The sequence below is a fragment of the Tyto alba genome, unplaced genomic scaffold (genome assembly GCF_018691265.1).
Source record: "Tyto alba isolate M040663 unplaced genomic scaffold, T.alba_DEE_v4.0 Super-Scaffold_42, whole genome shotgun sequence".
Classification (NCBI taxonomy): Eukaryota; Metazoa; Chordata; class Aves; order Strigiformes; family Tytonidae; genus Tyto; species Tyto alba.
The window spans coordinates 17,926,962-17,946,712 of NW_024881318.1; the positions used below are offsets into that span (position 1 = coordinate 17,926,962).

General features: G+C 39.5%; 1 protein-coding gene across 2 annotated transcripts in view; it reads right to left on the reverse strand.

Annotated features, from left to right (window-relative positions):
• Nucleotides 1-916: 916 nt before the first annotated feature.
• LOC104360622 (LIF receptor subunit alpha) overlaps nucleotides 917-19,751 on the reverse strand; it is a 56,053-nt gene continuing 37,218 nt past the window's right edge. For both annotated transcript variants that reach the window (XM_032992219.2, XM_032992218.2), the window contains exons 11-20: nucleotides 19,050-19,215; nucleotides 18,834-18,904; nucleotides 18,230-18,443; nucleotides 15,168-15,347; nucleotides 13,457-13,558; nucleotides 11,672-11,839; nucleotides 10,824-10,985; nucleotides 9,683-9,776; nucleotides 9,056-9,134; nucleotides 917-8,386 (exon numbers count right to left, since the gene is read on the reverse strand). In XM_032992219.2, the coding sequence (XP_032848110.1) occupies nucleotides 7,748-8,386; nucleotides 9,056-9,134; nucleotides 9,683-9,776; nucleotides 10,824-10,985; nucleotides 11,672-11,839; nucleotides 13,457-13,558; nucleotides 15,168-15,347; nucleotides 18,230-18,443; nucleotides 18,834-18,904; nucleotides 19,050-19,215 (1,875 nt within the window). In that variant the 3' untranslated portion in view covers nucleotides 917-7,747. The remainder of the gene's footprint in view (nucleotides 8,387-9,055; nucleotides 9,135-9,682; nucleotides 9,777-10,823; nucleotides 10,986-11,671; nucleotides 11,840-13,456; nucleotides 13,559-15,167; nucleotides 15,348-18,229; nucleotides 18,444-18,833; nucleotides 18,905-19,049; nucleotides 19,216-19,751) is intronic.

Here is a 19,751-nt window from a genome sequence, read left to right on the forward strand (position 1 = left end):
AGCTTAAAAATCTTAGTACCCTTGATCCCTCACCTCCTCAGTGCTCAGTGGACCTCGCACATCCTACCTAGTTGCTGTCACATCAATCAGCTGCACCAATCTGCTACTGCAAGACAAGGAACTGGCTCTCTGAATTTTGAGACTGTCTCTGAAGAGATGGAGAGAGCACAGTGCCACCATGCAATGACAGCTTCATGTGACGTGCCATGATGTGGCACCTGTCTGTGTGCACACTGCTAAGCCTGTGTGTCACTCCCTGGTTCAGACACCATGGTTAGATGAGCCACAAAATTCCCTGGCTGTCCCTAGGACAAGAAGTGTGTGCTGTGACATAAATGGCCCCAAATACAAGGCCCATGTCATAGCCATCATAGAAACTTACCATTCCACTAAAACACACTGAGAAAGTGTCCTATGTCACCCAGGACAACCCCACAGTGTGCAGCCTCAGCCCCTTCTTCCTGCTGCTACAACCTTCGTACTGGAATAGGGATGCCCACCACACAGACATGTCCATGAGAGAGCCTCCAGCTGCTCATCTCTGTAAGCCCTCAGCCCAAGCCTGCAGCAAATGCACATCTCCAAACCCCAGCTGTGTTATTTGAGCCAGAAGTTGAGAAGGACAAGGGTAAGTCAACTGGCCTTCTTCACATCATCACATCGCATGGCAGGAACAGGAGAGCTTCAGTGAATCATGTATGTATGCATTATGGCATGCTGTGCTTAGGAGAAGCTGTTCAGAGAACATCCGTGTTACTACCCGCTCTGCCGATCAAGAAGCCAAGGCTGTGCTTGCCAGATCCCGTGGTTATTTACTCTGGCACAAAATGAAAATAACTCTGTTTGTACTGGAGCACAAGAAGAATTTAACTCTTACTTTTAAAATAAACATGCAAGCAAGGAATATGAAAACATGTAAGAGTGTAAGAAAATATATTTATTAAATTCCATGGCAATACTATCGTAAAATTGTTAAATACATGCGTATTTTTAGACACCCAAGCAATACAACAGGAGTTACAACAGCCAAGCAAACTAGGTTTAAAACATATGCAAGGTTGGTATCTTAGTGTTAGGTTAGTCTTAAATGTCATCTGCCACACTGGGATATTATTTCCCCAACATGATCCCGCGCTTCCTTTTTTCAAGCATGCATTTATTTAACTGCTTAGCTAATAAATTTTCATGTTGATACACTTAGTTGAATCAGTATTTTACTTGGTATGCTACAACTTCATTAAAGTGCCTTGTGATGATTTTGTTTAAATTGTGAAAAATATTTTTTCCATAGTGGATCTGGAAGCTGGAAAAATTCAGTATCATTCAGCAATAGAAATAGGTTAAATGACTGATTAGATGTAGTGTGTTAGGAAGACTATTTTGCCAGTTTGATTTATTGATTTATTCTCAGAATTAGTTTCTATAGATGATTATTTCAAATTGGCAAACAATATTTTCACTAGTATTAAACAAAAGTCCATTAAAATCTTTGTAAAACCAGAACATAACAAGATCTCTAAACAAATTATTTACGCTGCAAAAAATATGGCATAAAAAAGAACTAAAAAAACATGGAACCTGTTCACAGTATATATGTTAAAAGTTACAGCATTATAGTACAATGTTTTTTTTTCAGGTGACCTGTATGACTCCACCAGCTCTGCTGTTTTGTCCATCACAACAGGATCAAAGTTCAAATTACTGTTACCTTCGAGTAGGATTTCAGAGATAAGTCGATTCCGTTATCTTCTGGTTTTGCTATCCCCTGCTTCACAAACTTTTCTGACATGCTATGAAGTATAAAACGTTGTTCATTTTAAGCCACTCTTGAATCACATTAAGGAAACATTGACAAAGAGATGTTCAAGGATTCTTTTTTTGTTGTGTTACTACTAAAAAGTGTGAGACCTTGCCAGTTTCTATTTTACTTTGTCCTGTTTGAGCTATTTCTCTTTTGAATTTTTCTCAGCCCAAAATAATGAAAAAGAGAACATTTAATTTTTTGCTTTGTCCCTGGGTAAGTTTTACTTACTACATTTTGCCCAACATGAGGCCAAATGAATTGCAAAGATTTTGAACCTCCTAGTGGAAGTTGTGCATACATTTTCACTGGAGCTTGCTTTCATGTAGCAACAGTCAAAGTATAGATTTGGGACAGTCCAGAAACTTACCTAGAGATTTTGTTTGGTATCACATTAAAAAATAAGGATTTCATCTGCTCTGCTGCACCACAAAGTCACCTGAACAGCACTGGCACAAGGAGAGGGTAAGACTGGATAGGGGTTAACCCCATCCTCCCATGCAGCCCCGTGGTATTAGACCTGCATGGGGATACAGAGACCCTGCCCTCCTCTGAAATACAAAAGTTCTCTGAAGACTTTTTTGTTGTAAAAGCAGAAGGAATTAACAGACGTTTTTGTGGGGAAAAAGTATTGTCATGCACCCTGGGACAACTTGTAAAGTTAGAGGAACCCCTGCCAATATCATCTGAGGTTTGTTTGCATAACATGCAAAAAGGAAACAAACACTGGCTATCTTAGAAACACTGGGGAAAATCCAGAGTTATATAAATGGGGGAGGAGAGGAAAGAAAATTGTTATGGAAGAAACTGTTTTCCAGCTTCCAAGAAGATATTTAAAAATTTAAGACAGGCCTAAGCATGAGGAAATTAGTTTTTAAACATGCCAACATTTCTGAATCTGTATCTGGCATTTGGGGTCTGGGACTGTTTCCAGGCTTGCTAAGGAAAAGGCAAAGAAAAAGCAAACAACAAATCTTGCGATCTGCCAACAGCATCTCTGAGCATCAGCCACATAGGGCACAGCAGCACAAATTCAGTGTTCTGTGCCGGGGGGAACGCAGATGGCACTTGTTTCCTCTAGATGGAATTACATCTCAGAAGGCATATATTCAGGTACAGGGCTCTGAAAGAAATTGCTTTGGGAATTGCAAGCCAAATTCCTCTGCAGTGTGCACCTAGGTACATAATGATGTAAGCACATATGTGCATAAGGAGTTAAGACTTTTCTTAGTGTTAAAAATATTAACGCCATTTACACTGAAGTCTTCATCACAGTCTGTGGCAGAACAGAAGATGCTATTTACATGGGAAGCTCTTGATAGATTTATGGTATGTGGAGCCTTGTGAGCAACCTGATTCTTTAAATGTTATATTTTTCTTATGTATTTCAAATTCCTTTACTATATTTTTATCTACTTGTAGGTATACAAATATTCTATTTACAAAGCAATATTTGTCTAAAAATAGAGCACATGATTTCTCATTGCCTTTTCAGAGTGATGTCTAAACACCTTCTCCCTCCAATGCATCCAATTGCCTTCATTTTTGCTACTATTCATGTTCAACTGAGTGTCCTGGAGGACACAATCACAGGAGATACCACAGCCCTAAGCTTTACCCAGCTGAGCATATCAAAAAAAAAAAAAAAAAAAAAAAAAAAGTGGCTTGAATGTGCCTCTTCAGAGCAGCCTAAAACATGAGGTCAGCAGGAGCTTGATGCTGCCGTGTTCCCACCAGAGGAAAGCTCTGGTCCCCCACATAAACCAAAGACGAAGGAAACACGGCCTAGTTGCCAGTTGTGCCATGATGGACAACACGGCTACTGGTTCCCTTTGGAAATGCTTTATCCATGAAAGTAGCAACTACAGATAACAAAGACAACTACCACTGCAAATGCCAGTCATTGGGTCCTAAATCTGCCTACACGGCCACTGCATAGCAGGAGAGGTAATTCACCACCTGCCTGTAATATTAGCTTACTCTTTTGTTGATATATTAACTAGTAGTTCTGTGAGGTATATCACATGCAGATCTACCATCCCAGAATTTAACACAGAAAACCAAGATTTCATATCCCCCTGCATGTCAGAACAACAAAAATAATGTGTCAAATAGGAGAGTGCATGATGTTACATCAAACACAACTGATGTTCCACGTATACAGCGAACAGTACAAAAACCCATTACAAACCCCAAATTGTCACATATGACAGGCATGGCTCAAAAATAAAAAGCAGCAGCACCAATGATTTGCTTCAGAAAGAAGTTGCTTGGCATTAACACCCTACATCTCTGAACACTGATCCAACTGGAGGATTGAAGCACTGAGTTAGGAGTAACAATGTTTTGGACACAATCCCTTCTGGTCATATCCCTTCTGGAAGTTGTTTTGTTTTTGTTTTTTTGTTTTGTTTTGTTTTGTTTTTTAAAAAAGTGAACTTTCTAGTCTTCTAGAAAAAAAAAAGCAAAAAGCCAAAATAACTAAAACAAAATAGATGTTCAATAAAGGATAAGGTCTTTCAGAAAATGATGGTTGGGAAATGCAGTACTTTAAGTTTCCTAAGACATTTTTCAGAAAAAATTTGATGGAAGAGGCTCACCAGGAAGCCCGAAGGCACAAGTAAAAGGAGTTTGATCCCCTCTGAAGCCCAAAGTTTAGTCTTAAAACTGTTATCAATGCATCTAGAGGCTAAACAGCACCGTGCTTTAAAAGTGAATTTGGTATGAAGACATTCCTAAAGACGCTTCACTGGTTTAACAAGGCACTTGGGCTCAGAAAGCAAGTCCATTCCCTGGCAGTCCTTGTCACTCATTCTTACTGCTTCATGCACCTAGGGGTGTCCTCACATGATCACTACATTAGCACACAACCTCTCACTACCTATCTGGTATTTGGATTCACTGCTGAAGATTTAAGATAGGCATCTGAAAGAAGTCCTCACTTGCTGGTACTGAATAGGCTCAAAGGAAACCACAGACGTGAAGCAGCTGAGCTTTCAAGTGCTGGAATGAAAACTGCTTCCTGGTTCATATCTATTAAGCAACAGTAAATGATGCTACACCAGCCTGTGTCTCTCCTCCATATGCCCCACTCTGCTGCTACTGATACAAGATGATGCATATTGTAAGTCACTGATATTAACAGGACCCTTCTGCCCTACATCCTGGAAGACAGAACACCAAATAAAATATATAGTCAAAGTACAAAGAAAAAGTGGTGGACAATCAGATGAAAGTGCTTTGATAATACTGAGGCAGACCCTGTATTTGTGGGCCTTTCCTCTACCTAATAACTAAGAAATGAAGCAGTATAAAATGCTGTTCCCTTTTCTGCATAGAAAGAGCAGCACAAAGGAAAACCTGAGTGTGTGATGCTTCTGTTTAAGTGATTCACTATGGAAGCACTGTGAAGGATGTTAGGCTGTCTCCTGAGAGCTCTGTGTGACCTGGCTTCCAATCATTTTCTGAATAATCTCAAATTTCAGTTTGGTTTTGTTTCTTGCAATACACAGCCATATGAAAGCACAGTTATTCTTCTTGATCAGCTGTTCTGCTACAGAGGGGTTTTTTTGTTTAGCTCACCATACAATACTGATTGAGAAACTGCTCAATATAACACCCAAACCACCACCCACACACTCTGTCCATGACATCTTCTGCTCTCAATTAAAAGCATTTGGCAGCACAATTTAAAATTTATCTTAGGAGATAAACGCATTAAGCCAAATCTGCACTAGTGAAAAGAAATTTGCTCTAAAAGAGATATTGTGAGAAAGGGTTGTTACTATTAGGATTTAGCCACCTCTTGCTATCAAGCACAAAGCGCAGAACTACTTCCTTTTATGTGTTAGTTTAATGTTCTGAATAACAGGCAGTAATAGATTAGGCATGAAACTTTCTCTCGCGGTAATGTCTGGTGACAGATGGACACCAGCTCTTCACACTGCCTGTCTTTTCACGTGCAGCCCTGCTAATTCCAAGATTCAACATCAAAAGTAGAATTCTATCTGCACTTTCTGTTCTTTTAGACAGACCTTGTACTTTGTCAGGTCTGCAGACAGATCTATTTTTACTGTCTTCACAGTTCACTCTTCCAGGAGGCACACACAGGCCTTGTTACTGATGATGCTTTCAATATTATTTAGTGTTTTGCCTTTTTGTCAGTTTTTAAATCTGTCTGTATTTTCACTCTATGGAGATGAAGAGATATACCAACACCTGAAACTGCATCATCCATTGCTGTGATTAGGTTTAACCTAATGCTTGGTTTTATTTAGATGGCCAGATCACATGGTTTGGAGACCAAAGGACTGCCAAGCTAGCCATCCTCCTGGTCTGTTCTCACAACTTTACAACTAGCACCTTAGCCAATTTGGTCTCCTTATCTGTTTTGGGATCTTGCTTAGAAAGCCACTCCATCTTATTTATTCAAAAAGCCACAAAGCTAAGGAAATGGAAACCTAAAAAAAAGGTTCAGTTAGGACTTTATGGACACCTTTTTGATCAAGCTCTTTAACATCTGACCTCTCACCACCACGTTTTACAGTAAGGAACAGGTAAGTTCGAACGCACTTTTTCCTTTAAGCTAGTGAAATTCATGTGTGCCACAGTCTGACATTTACATAGTGAAATGTTACAATTACAGCTGCCTAGAGATGCATATCTGAAAACAAGCATTTTCAAAGATGATTGTTCTGAACATTCCTTTAAGTACATCATTTGAGCTTTGCATCACATGTCTAGTAAAGGAGAGGTAGAATTAGTGGCACTAACACCTCCTCGGGTTTCTCCCTGCCACTAGAGAAATCCCACCTTGTACTCCCAGGTAGAATCTGTAGAGAAGGTCCTATTGGGTAGACACTGGAGAACAGCCGGGCAGCAGGTGGCAAAGCTAATACAATAAAGAGCATCCAAAGAGCAATTTGTTCTTAGGGAGCTAGTACTACTACCTCTAACTCTGAGTGCCAAACTGCTTGAACAGCTAGTGTTAGTAGACAGAGATTTCCCCATGGCTTACATTACTGTATAGTGCAAAGACTGCTGAACACTGGGAGCAAATGCAGTACTGTACCACTTTGACACAGGAGATCTGGAGCTGAAGCTACGAAATACAAAATGCATTAGTGCAATACATTAGAAAAGATTAACACCTCAACCAAAGGACAGGAAAAATATAGAGCATTCTAAGTTAAAAAAAAAAAAAAGTTTTAAACTTTATGCAGTTCTTGTTGAGGTTTAAATCAGTGTTACACTTTTTTTCCCCAAGTTTGTACCCCTGAGTCAAACATTGAATAAACATTGTACAGTAGGTACAGAAGCTAGTGTCTAGTTAAAAAGCAACAATTTGAATGGTCATTGCTTCAGAAGTGTTAAATAGTGACATTAACTTTCCGTATGGGATAAGAAAAAAAAATAGCACTCTCATTTGTTCTTAGTTTATAACTAAGTAAAAGATCTCAAGAGTTTCTAACCACATCATTTCAATGTGTTAGGCTGAGGTCTGTGATGAATGAAACCTTCAGTAAGGAAACCTGTTGGGGCTGCATCATTTGAGTATGCACAGTTGAGAACAACTACATCAAAGCAAAGCAGTCTTTCCAAGTTATAAGTTGCATGAGACAATATTAATCTTGGAGCACTATGTGAAGGTAGGCAGAGTTCTTTGACTATGATTATCAGGAGCTCTAAACTCAATACTCCTTATATCCAATATATTTTGCTAGAGTAATAACTAAGTTGCTATAATTTTGGCCTCTCGGCCTCTATTAAAATGGAATATTAACACTTTTGCTAACTTAAGCATGGTAAAATTCAGCTCACTAGAACCTCTGCTGACTGTCTCCAAGAACAATTCATGCTTTTTGCATTTTTCTTTTTCCTTTCTTTACAACAATAGGAATAAGAGCTTATTTAGAAGGCAGGTTCAGGTGCAACAAGGACTCACTGTTAATCATTTGGTTTGTTCTGAAAAAAGTGTGTAAAGGACCACCCTATGTTACTAGGTTTGGGAGAGTCTTTATCATCTTTTGGGGGAAGCAGAAACTGTCGGGAATTAATGGAGCATGGGCTCCCAAAAGATGCATTTTCATTGTTGCTTTCAACTGATCCAGGAGAGTCTGGAGTGTCCATGTTCCAGGCATTTGTGTTTGCTTGAGGTCTGTAACCTGCAGTTTTATCCAATTCTTCTTCTGCAGGTGAACAACTCTCTATTTTCAGAGCATTGATAGGCAGCTGCATTTGTGGCTTATAGCCTGCTGTAGTCACTAAGTCTATTTCTGGCTCCTCCTCAGGTTTAATTTGAGGCTGATACATTGACTGGATATCAATGTAAACCACCTGAGATGACCCCACAGGTTCATCCATAGGGGGATTTGAGATCTCCTCTTCAATGATAGGGGGGCAGTAGGACACAACCACGTGGTTCTCTGTCTCTGAGTCAGAGCCATCTTCAGGCACAGTGCTGTCTGCTGCTGGGGACATCATCTCTGTGTCTTCAATCTTGGGATCTGCAGACCGTGTTTCTACCACTTCAACACTATTTGGGGTGCATGGGTTCATTTCCAGTGTTTTAAGTGTCTTATTCCCCTGAGGTGAGAAAAAGAAGGGGGTGAGACTAAGCCAAAAGATCTGGAAATCCTGAAAGCAACAACTTGCCCAAATTAAACCAGTGTGTTGGCTTGTGGCTTGCACTCATCCCATTGCCATTAGTACAATATGAAAAAAAATGTTTTCGTTCTGATTTTCTCGCTCATCACATACTCCTGTTAATGTTAAAAGTATTTAAGCCAACTTAAAGAGACTCCAGATCTCACACTAAGTGTTTGAGAACTCTTTCCCAAATCTCAGCTTTGCATAACCCATTCCAGAAGGTTGCTTAAATGTTACCCCCAGTTCCAGCTACTAGGTCTACCAGGAGGCTGGGGATATGGCATGTACATTTCACCACACTTTCTACACTCCTAACTCTGTGACAAAGACATGTATGTTACTCCCACATCATTATCATGTACTGACATTTTTCATTAGTGCACGAGGAGAGAAATGCAGCATTCCTTTCCGAATTCAAACATTGCAAGTAACTACATTAACAACAAGAAATCTCTAGATAGCACCTGAATACTGAGTAACTTGTTCTGTTCCCCCCTGCCACAGTTTTTTCCACAACTGAAGCAGAAGACTCAAAGTTTGCAAAATAATTCTTTACTCACAATACCTTTTGGAAGTTTATGATACTAGATGTAAAATAAGGGTTACCTCACAGATGTTCTTCTGAAACTGCAATGCCTTACTGTTCTCAGGATTTGGGATCTCTGGATAAAATGTCTCTTTAATCCTTTAGAGAGGAAAGAACAAACTTTTAAAAGTTACCAAGTCCTGAAACTGATTGCGAATACACAAAAGTAGTCAGGACATTTCCCTTTGATTCAGAATACTGAAGACATCTGGCACAAAGATTTAGTGTGTTACACTTTCACTGAGTATTTAATGGAAAAAACAGCAAACCTTTTTTTTAAAAAAAAACTGGGGAACTTGATATGCCACATTTACGAAAAGTTGCAGATGGGATGTCTACCTGAGTGTTTGTGGATGGCTCACAAATTACAGTATGTCGCCAGCTTATTTTCATTTGGGAGCTATTTATAAACGGTGCTGACTGGGCGACAGGCTCCTGCAAAACCTTTTTGCATTCCTCATTCTGACCTCTCTCCAATTCAATTTCTCCATCACCTTCTGCAATGTATTTTTCCACCCACATTTAAACAAAGCCCACTGACATCTTTGGGTACTTGGGGAAAACAAAGAGTAACCAAAATAATGGAAAACTCTAGCACTGAAGCAAACACATCCAGAAAAACATCAGAACTGAATGCAGTCATTTACCATTCCCTCTTCCGGTAGCAGAAAATGCTGGCCACCACTCCAAGCAGCACAACCACTGCCACAGGGATGAGAATTGCAATGATTAATCCTACAGCTGGGGGACGAAAAAAGAAAAGACAGTAAATGTATATCCAAAGTTACCAGCAAGTTTTATGCCTTTTCTAACATTCCCACAGATTAGAGACCATTTCATTAAACTCATCTAACGGTGGCCTGAAAATAGTCACCCATACCACATGCTTCCCTTTGCTGGAAGGGCCAAAGTCCATCCATAAATAAAGCTGATTCAGTGGTACCTACAGGAATCAGAAGATACTTCTCTCTGCTTAATTGCCAAAGGCTTCATGTGCAACACAGGACTGATTCCCACTGTAATTCTGTTCTCAGTAAGCACTAGAATTGCACTTTCATGTTACTTGAGCTGGCTAAATCTCTGGTAATGGCTCTTATAGGCCAACAACTCATTGCACAAACTCCATTGCCTTTTACATGATTTACAATGCTTCTAATCCCCAGGGTTTAGATCTGATACATTCCCACTGTCTTCCTCTATCGGTTAAGTGTCTCAAGTTTGATTTTCCATGTATTTTAGTTGCACCTCAGTGTTTAGTCTTTCATATGAAACACTTTTCCCCCACCCCCACCCCCCCCTTCATTCCCTATAGTCAATCTCTTCTTTCCTGACTGTTTTTCTGGGTTTGCTTCTGTCAGGGGATCGATAAAACTGAATTCAAAGCAGAGAGGCATCTGTTTATAATTCTGAAACTGGTAAATATTTCCACAATGTCTTTCTTCCCACCATGTACTAGCAGATATTCATCATGGGAAACCTGACAAAAACAACTAGCTGCTTGAGAAGACTATGTTCAGACTCAACCATATTTAGTAATAGTCTACAAGTTATTTTTCTTGCATACATTACCATGAATTACAAGGTAGTGGTAATAGGAAAAGATCTTTTCCTCACCCTGAACTGTACCAATTTTTGTATTTAAATATAACAAACTAAATAAATTAAAAATTAGACTGTGGGCCCAAACTACCTATGGGGTCTAGAAAAAGAACAAAATAAGCTTAGCTTTATATACACATTTCAGTCCCTGTGCTGAAGACCATTAATGAACAGAGATATTCAACTTACAGTCCTCCTTTGTCACCACATAGAGGCTGTTTGGAGGGCTCAAGCCACCAGCAGTGTATGCTTGTAGGTCCAGTTGGTAACTTGTTTTGCCTTGAAGATCAAGTATTTTCAATGACTTCTTTGTTAAATCAGTGATATTCTTAACTTTAAGTTCTGGATTCCCTGTTTGTTTAGAAGCAGTAAGAAAAGCACAACTTTGTAAGAAAGAATTCACAAAGACAGTCTTGGCTTTGGCAGGACTTTCTTGAAGTCAGCATATGAAATCTTAAGAACAGTCTGTGTAAAGGAAAACTGAAATAAAGAATCCTAGCAATGCTTCTTGCTTACACAACACCAAACAGCACAGAGGTGTGCTGGTGCTGCAGACTGGCTTCAGTTTCTTACACTCCTGCTTGTCTTCTTATGTTAATGTGAGCCAGGCCTCAGTTCTGTACAGAGATGTCCTTACAAGATGGGTACTGGAAGAATATACCCAATTAAATATAGCCATGCAATCTCCCTCATGTCTTATCCACCCAGGGTATCTGTGCACAAGGCAGTGTGTCCCACTGCCACTTTATCATTGCATAGCTTTATGACATCAGTGAGCCAAGGTTTTCTCCAACTTTTGCCTTATATTAAAAAACAACTGTGCTAACCACACAAGGAGCTGATTATTTCAAATGCCTTTGTCACATATCAGGGGTCAGTTATGCCAGTGAGTAATGCAATTGAATTATGATTAAAGCACCTTTTTTTAAAAGTGAAATAGAATAATTAAAAGAAAACAAAAAAGGCAAACACCCACCCCCCCCAAAAAAAACCCAAAAACTTAAGCAATGATTTTGCAATCTACAGATTTAATTTACCTGATTCCGAAAGCCTAGGCTTTAAAGCATCTTTTTCACCTTTTGCAAAGGAAAGCCGATATCCCTCTAAAAACCCCTGACAATCTTCAATAGGAATGTCTTCCCATTTTACCAGTATAGAATCTGAAGAAGTTTCTTCTACAGTAAAATTTGGTGCACGTTTTGGAGCTGTAGGGAGAATTATGAAGGAAAAATCTAGTAAGAAAACACTTTAGCACTAAATGCTGAATCCATGTGTTTCATCAGTTTTATTTCAGGGCTAGCATTTTCAACTTTTCCCTGAATACTTCTCCCTCACTGTCAAGAAAATGTGAAAAGACTTAGCAAGTGATACTACAAAAATACAAGTATATTGGTCTCATTGTTATTAATTACTGCAGTATTATCTACTAACAGAAGCTGAAAGAAAAATCTCTCCTTGGGGAGCCTTCTTACAGGCCCATACAAGTAAATATCCTTCTTCCTGCAACAAACCCCCAATGATGGCATAAACATTCAGGGCATACAAATTACTTAACTTTGACAGGCTTTAAGTCTGTGACTTCATAGCTTGTCTTCAAATTAAACAAATTCCACATTCCTCTTATGTAAATCTATCTCAGCTTAAATGAACTACTCTTAGCAGGCATCACAAGTCCTTATTCCAATACCTGTACCCCACTTAAAGTATTACAGTGGATATTCTGTAAGGTCATGTGCATCAGGGCTTAGTCTGACATTTGGCATTGATGTATCAGTGCTGAACTCATATTTAAGAATGCTTCTATTTTTGTCTTGATGGTTATCTGTCCAAAGGCAAATCTGAAGTTTTAGAATGAATCTATGTTCTTGTGCAAAGTGAATATATTTCTCAGTTCATAGTAAGTTTCTTCTGCATGTTTGATGCATTGTTAGTCTCCCAAAGTCTTTATCCTTTTACCTTGAAAGCTTCGAATCTGTTGAGAACATGTATGGAAAAACCTTGTGGGAAACTGTTAAGGAATTTTACAGAGATACAAATGGCTTACAGTTGAGTTTCTGTTAAAATTGCCTTAATCTCACCTTCAACCTTAGCAATGAAATAAATGTCATTTCCAGGGGCTCAGATTACGTCAGCAACTCAGTTTTTCAAGCAAACTATTTTAGCAGAAAACACATTAAACTTCAAAGTGAAATGAGTGCTGTAGTTACAATACAATACAGTTGTGATGTTAAAGGGTAAAGCCATGTTCAGATACCTGGGAACAGAAAGCATTCAGACACTAATACCTCTCCAGACAAGCAAAGTTCAGCCCTGGATCAAACCACAGCTACCCTGATGAGGTTGGTACAGGAGGGAATACAAGTGCAATTCTCAAAGTGGCTTTACTCTAGAACCTAGTTCTGATCTAAGAAAAAGCTTTTAAACAGAGATGTTGTGGACAGTTTTTGTATTTGCTGAGCTGTACCAAATGTGCTTAGAAGTTTACTTTGACTTGACTAATCAAAAAATGTTGATTCCTCTTCTGCAGAAGTGACTGAAGCCCTGTGGTTCACCTGACGCCTGTGCCTTCAACTCTGAAGACCACTGTCTTCAGAGCAAACTTCTGTGGCCCTCTGTGCCACCACACAAGGTGGAAAACACAGGGTTATTGCATGCTGGGAACTGGAAGGAGAAATGTATTACAGTTATATACAGAGATGAAGCAGAAGTCAGAAGTACTGTATGGGGATTCTGGTCTTAACCTTCTTCTGCCAACACTGAGTTAAAAATAGACACAGTCTAAATGCACTTCGTAAAGGTCCTGAATGATAAGATGCACTTACGCAGCTCTTTCATATACCCAGTTATGTTTTTCAATAACTGATATCCACTGGATTTGCAGCCATATAGTGAAAAGTTGTATCTCACGCCAGGTCTAAACAGAACTGCAAGAGAAAACCGCTGTAAGATTATTTCACTTGAGAAGAGTGATGCTTTTAGCTTTCAGATAATGCAGACATATAAATATGTATTAAAAAATTTAAAAGCTTAGACCACAGTGTTAGGTATAAATACTATCCTTACTTGTAATTCATATAAAAGCTATGCTATCATGTGCAGTTTAGAAGCAGCAAGTAAAATCTAGCTCCTGGAGAAATTTTGGTTCTAAACAAATATGATTCAAAACAAGCTAGTTAAATTGTACAAATTACTCTTTCCATGGGGAAACACAAACTGGAGTTACCAGAAACAATCCCCTTCCTTTCCTCCCACAGCAGCCATGTAGATCCTGCCTCCTCCTCAGAAATACAAACGCATTTTGAAATATCCAGGCTTATTGCAGCAACAGTACAAAAGAAATTCAGAGAACTCTCAAAAGTGATAGTGAAGCACTTTAGAGATGAACTCCAGGCCTGTAATGTCTCTACAAAACACAAGCAATCATCAAATTTCTGCTTCACATGTCTTTGGTGGAGGTATAGGTGTTTGATACTGCAACATGTAAATAATTTATCAGTTCCTGAGATTTTCTCAAGTCAGGGGTATATACTACTTTCAAGAATCTTTCTAAGCAAGATGACACTGTGAAACTCTACAGAAAACAAGTGGCTTTTGCAAGAATTCAGGTCCAGCCTGAGAGATTCTCCTGGTAGAACTAAGCACAGAGGTGTATTTGCCAGCTTGAGCCCAGCCCTAGCAGCCTGGTAACTCCCACAGCATGCTACAAGAAGCATCCCAGGGGAGAGCTCAGGAATAGATCAGGGCATCGTTGAACAGACATAGTATTGTCTGCTTAGAAAAATCAAGCTCTAGACAGCACAAATGAAAACGTGGACTCAATGTTGTAATTACAGGCAGGAAAACATATTGCTCCCACTGCCAGGTCCCACTTGCCCCCGGCTTTCCTATGTACACTGCTCCTTTTCTCTAACGGAGAGTTCATATAACTAAACTATTCTATAAAGCAAATATATACCCTTTTAGACAGCAGAGAAAAATCCCACATCTTTCTTGGGTCCTCTCTTTCCCCTTCTGCTCCTACTAGTCCCATCACAGCTGAATTTCATTTCCCTGATCTGCCCACCAGCATCTAGAGACCTGGAATGTGCCCTGTTCCAGGAAATTTCAATTGCTGACAGCAAGCCAACACATGGAGGTCACACTTAAAAAAATCTGCCTCATGTAAAAACAACGGATTAGTCTTCCCCCATCCTGAGCAGTGCTGTTTATGTTCAGAATCCAAATTAAACCCCAAACCCTAGATTAACTATTATGCATTAGGCTGGGTAGAAAGTTGTTGGGTGTAGCTAGAAGAGGTAATTTCAAAGCAGTTAATAAACATAGGATGATAACAGTTAAGTCAAGACCGATATTTGGATTTGGCAAGGCTGTGTAAGAAATTAAAATAAACACAGTACCAAGAAGGGGTTCATTTATATACACAAGCACACAGCAATGCAACAATCTTCAACCTACAGCATTGGTACTATTCCATTTCACTCGCTGCTCAGGCTCTCAACCAGAAAGACTCGCAAAAAAATATTTCTGACTTACCAGACTTTATCACTGCATCTGTTGTATTTGAAGGAAATTTCTGCCAGTCCACGCTACAGGGTTCAGACCCAGATGAATGACACCATTTTACTATGTAGCCACAGGTCATGTTGGGGTAAGAATTCCAAGAAATATAAATTCCATTCCCCATTGCCACGGCCCGATCTGTTTTGACATTGTCTGCAACAAAGATGACACAAAAATCCATCAGAGAGCAGACACTTATCTGTACTCCAAGCTGGAAGAAAGCCCTCCAGTCATAGCACAAAGGTTTTATAAACTGCAGTAATTTCTAAGAATGAGAGGCACACTCCTGGTACTGTGAAATTCGAAGCGGTGCACTCAGCTTTGCTTTCTGAAGTGCTGGAAATCAGACATAGCCTGCAGCAAATCCCTCAGCCAGCCTTAAGTATGATGACGAGAAGTGCTGCAGCTCAGGGCTGGCTTAAAAAGCACTTTTTCAAGGTAAGGATTTACAGCCGATGTCAGGTTCAAATCTGACTTGACACCAATTTGGCAGGAGCCTCCAGCTATAAATTCCTGCTGCCATTTCATCAAACAGTTTGCTCTATGTTTCTTTCAAAGTGTCTTGCTGTCACTTGCCCAACCACAGAAAACCATTTTTCACTGGGAATCAACAACAACAGACAAGCTTCTGGTGAACTTTATGGAGGTTCCAGTCTATAAAGGGTGAATGAAAAAAAAAAAAAAAAAAAAAAAAAAAAAAAAAAGCAGCTTTCCCTTTACTCTATTTTTTCTTGTTTCTGATTATCAAAGGTTTAGCTGCCCTTGAAGTGAACAGATTTGGGAATGACTTCTGATTCATCCAGCTTCCCTCCACGGCTGTCTATCAGATGGGACCCTGCCGAGATAAGGGATGTTTTCCAGAGGCCACCACAACAGTGGTGGCCCCACAACAGATCTGCAAAAACAATCTCAGGGTTTCAGTTTTTCCTTTTTCAGTGTTCTGATTTATGCTCCCTATTGAGTCTATTATTTCATGTTATTAAAACCATAAACTATGGAAGGCTGAAGGGCAAGGACAGTTTTTAAGAACCACTGCTGTGAAAATTTTACGCTCACAGATGTGCTGTGAATGTTGAAGGACTGTCTATTTCTAAATAATCTTAACATATAGCTAAGTGTACAATCCTTTTCTAACTTGTTCATGGCAAGAAAGACACACATAATTAAAAAAAGCAAGTCAACTCCAAAGTCTTTCAATTCTTTTCCCTACAAAAATACTACACTTTCAGTGAAACTACATGTCCATGATGCAGGAAGAGAGCATATTTCTAATTAGACTGCTTTCATTTTCCCATTTACAGGAAAGACTCTTTACTGACAATGAGTGAGCACATACTCTCTAAAAAATGCTTAAATACATCACACTCGATTTTATTTCCTGAGACAGATGACTAGAAATTCACCCAGGGCAGTACTGCTCATTTTGGTGTATTTATAGCTGCAACCTAGACTAGTAGAAATAACTACTAGCACTACAGTACTACAGTGCTAGGGGAGCCTGTAACAGCTGGTTTATATGCCACAACCCTCTACAGAGAACTTTTCAGAGACAATGACAAATTAACTAAGGATGAGTACCCTTTGTGTTTTCAGTTTTCACAAAACCTCAGCAAATCTCAAGCTTCAAAGCCATTGCTCTCTTATGGACATTAAAAGCACTTACAGACTGTACACAGGAAGCAGCCAGAAAAGATGTTTGGGCAGAAATGTCATGCAGTTCAGGGAATGAGTCATCTTTCATGACTCCAGTCAGTGACTCAGATAATTCCTATACCAACTTGGGAGCAAATTTTCAATGAGAACAAGTTGGGTAACACCAAAGGGAACCTCAGACATCCAAGAGAAGGCTATAAAGGAATGCAAAGCTCCAGCTGCCATCAGCTGTCCCACATCACAAACCTATTACAGACACCTCCCCGACTCCCAGAGTCTCATTCTTTCAATGCAGAAGGAGAGCTACAAAAGCATTTTTATTCATTCAACTGTCCCATACTATTACTTATCCCTCCAAGGAGTAGAATAGGCATATACTTACAGGTATTGGTGTTTTGGAGAAGCTCAAGAGAAATGGTTTTCCTTTACATAGAAACAAATTTGTCTTTCTCTCACTGTGAATCTCAGTCAAAGCACATTTCTTCCTAAAGGAGATGGCCCTGTCTTATCAGTACCTGAGCTTGCAAGATGGGCAACTGTGATACCTGCTCTCTGGGTGGGGAAGGAGAAGCAGCACCATATGTGTCTCTGCTAAACAAGCAGAGAGAGGCCTCACTGTGTAAATCTGTCTTCCCTGCAGAGCATTGGCCAGATCTGGAGCTAGAGGTTTGGGCTTTGGGAGACTACGCTATTCCTGGGGTGCAGGGAAGCATGAACTCTCAATAGCCACATGCAACATTATTTTCTTCCCAAGCTCAGTGTTGGGAGAGAAAATCATGATCTCGCTCAGCTATTTCCCTTTACCTAAGCCCTCAGCAAGAGTGGCAGTGATTTATTTAGCTGAAGTCCTACCTCCTTTTTGAACACCAGCTCCTAGTACAAGGATGCCAACACTTTACCAACCAGCCCAACTAATATTATCATGTAGAGCTCACAGGCACTGAACTGACAACTCACCCCTTAAAAAGCCACACAACACCCCCAAAACTTGATTCTGATTCTCTTTGGCATGTAACACTTTTCAGCATCTCAACAACACACAGAAATGAACTGAGCTCCCTAAACATCAGAGATCAACACTAACGCTTTGAAACCTCATCGTTGCTGTTCCTGGGAGGTCTCCAGAAAAGTGCAAATAGCTGCAGAGACTGAACACTATCACCCTTCTTTTATGCAGAGAGCACAATTAATTGGCAAGACACTACCCTAGAAGCAAAGCAGCAGGTTTTTCTTCTCCCACCCAGTAGATTTGGGTGGGGAAATAAACCAGAAATCAAACACAAACAAAAAAAGCATGTATCTATCTTATTTTTCTGTAAACAGACTTGCCCAGGTATTCCCCAGACTTTGAAGGTGTTTAGCTCTCTGCTGGGAGCACTCACCGCTTGGAAGTTCCACACTTGTTATCCTTGAAGGAGGAGACGAGCCTGCATGGTTTTTGGCTACAACACTAATTACACAGTCATTTTTTCCAAGTTTTATCTCAGTACTGTTTGAGGGTTCGGTAACTTCTTTATACTCCAGTGGTGTCTCTAGCAGGTAGCAGGACACTTCATGAGACACTATTTTTCCATTGGCTTCAGAAAGAGATAAAGGCTATGAACAAACAAAGAGCACATTAAGACCAAAATGGAATAAACAAAAGAAGACATACAATAATATGAATTTAATGTCCTGATCTAGTCTGATGAATGTGTAGGACTACAAGGAAGAAAAAACAATTACTCAAGTGTGACTTTGAGAATTAACACCTAAGTTTGTAAGTTTTTAATTTTCATCTGGAATGTGTAAAAAATTAATTCTTCGTGTGAATTGCTTCTCAATGCAATGTTTAATGTATAAAACTTCAATAATATTCTCATTTTGGGAAAAATATTTGTCTCAATGGATGGTTCCATAAAAAGTTAAGAAAAGCAGTCCATTTTATTTACTATTTTTTCATATAGTTACATTACATAATATTTTAAAACTTTAAGTTTTAATTACCTTCCAGAAGATTTTTAGACTTTTTCCAGAAGGACTTCTCTCTCTCCAGATATCTGGTCCCCTTGCAGGAGCTAAGAAAAAAAAAAAAAAAAAAAAAAAAAAAAGTTGTTTGTCTTTTTTTTCCCCAAGTTGCACAGTAGAAAATTTAACACCTAGTTTAAAATATATGGCTTCACAAGTTCAACATTTTATCATCAAAGAATTAAATAAACTTACGGGCTTCCAATGTTGTGTGCTCCTCTACCCTGCTCCAGTCACTCCACCTCCAGAAGTGGTCAGCAGCTGAACACCGCACCCTGAACTGGTATTTGGTATATGCGTGCAAAGCGTTCAGCTGAGCTGTGTAAGTTGAGAATTTTCCACCAGGCATGGAGACATTGTGCTGTTGAAAATTTACAGAAATTGACATGATACCTATATATTTTTTCCTCTTAGATTATGCTGAAAGTTAATACCTTAAAAGGTCATCTTTTTCCCCAAGAATACCAACAGTGTGAAAATAAGCTGCAGTCAAGTCCTACGAAGAAATTAATGAAGTAGTATTTCCTATGCAGTCACCATAAACAAAGGAACATTTTTCAGAAGTCTGCCAAAATAAAGTCATATGTAGCACAGAAATTGAAATATGACATCAGGTAGCACCTTTGAGATACAAAGCATGAAAAGGAGAAATAACACTGGTGAGCCTTTAACAGGATGAGCTCTGCACACAGTAGCAGGCTGTTGCTTCCCATCTAATCCATCCAGTCACCTCTCCCATGAGCAGCAAATCTGCTCCCGTGAGACAGGGTAGAATTTCACCTCTGGTATTCACAACCTGCACTTCCACTGTGCACGAGCACATCAAACTGGGTAGACTGAGGCGTTTTTCCTAAGACACATGCACAGAAGAACACAGAAGACAGTCCGTCTGAACAG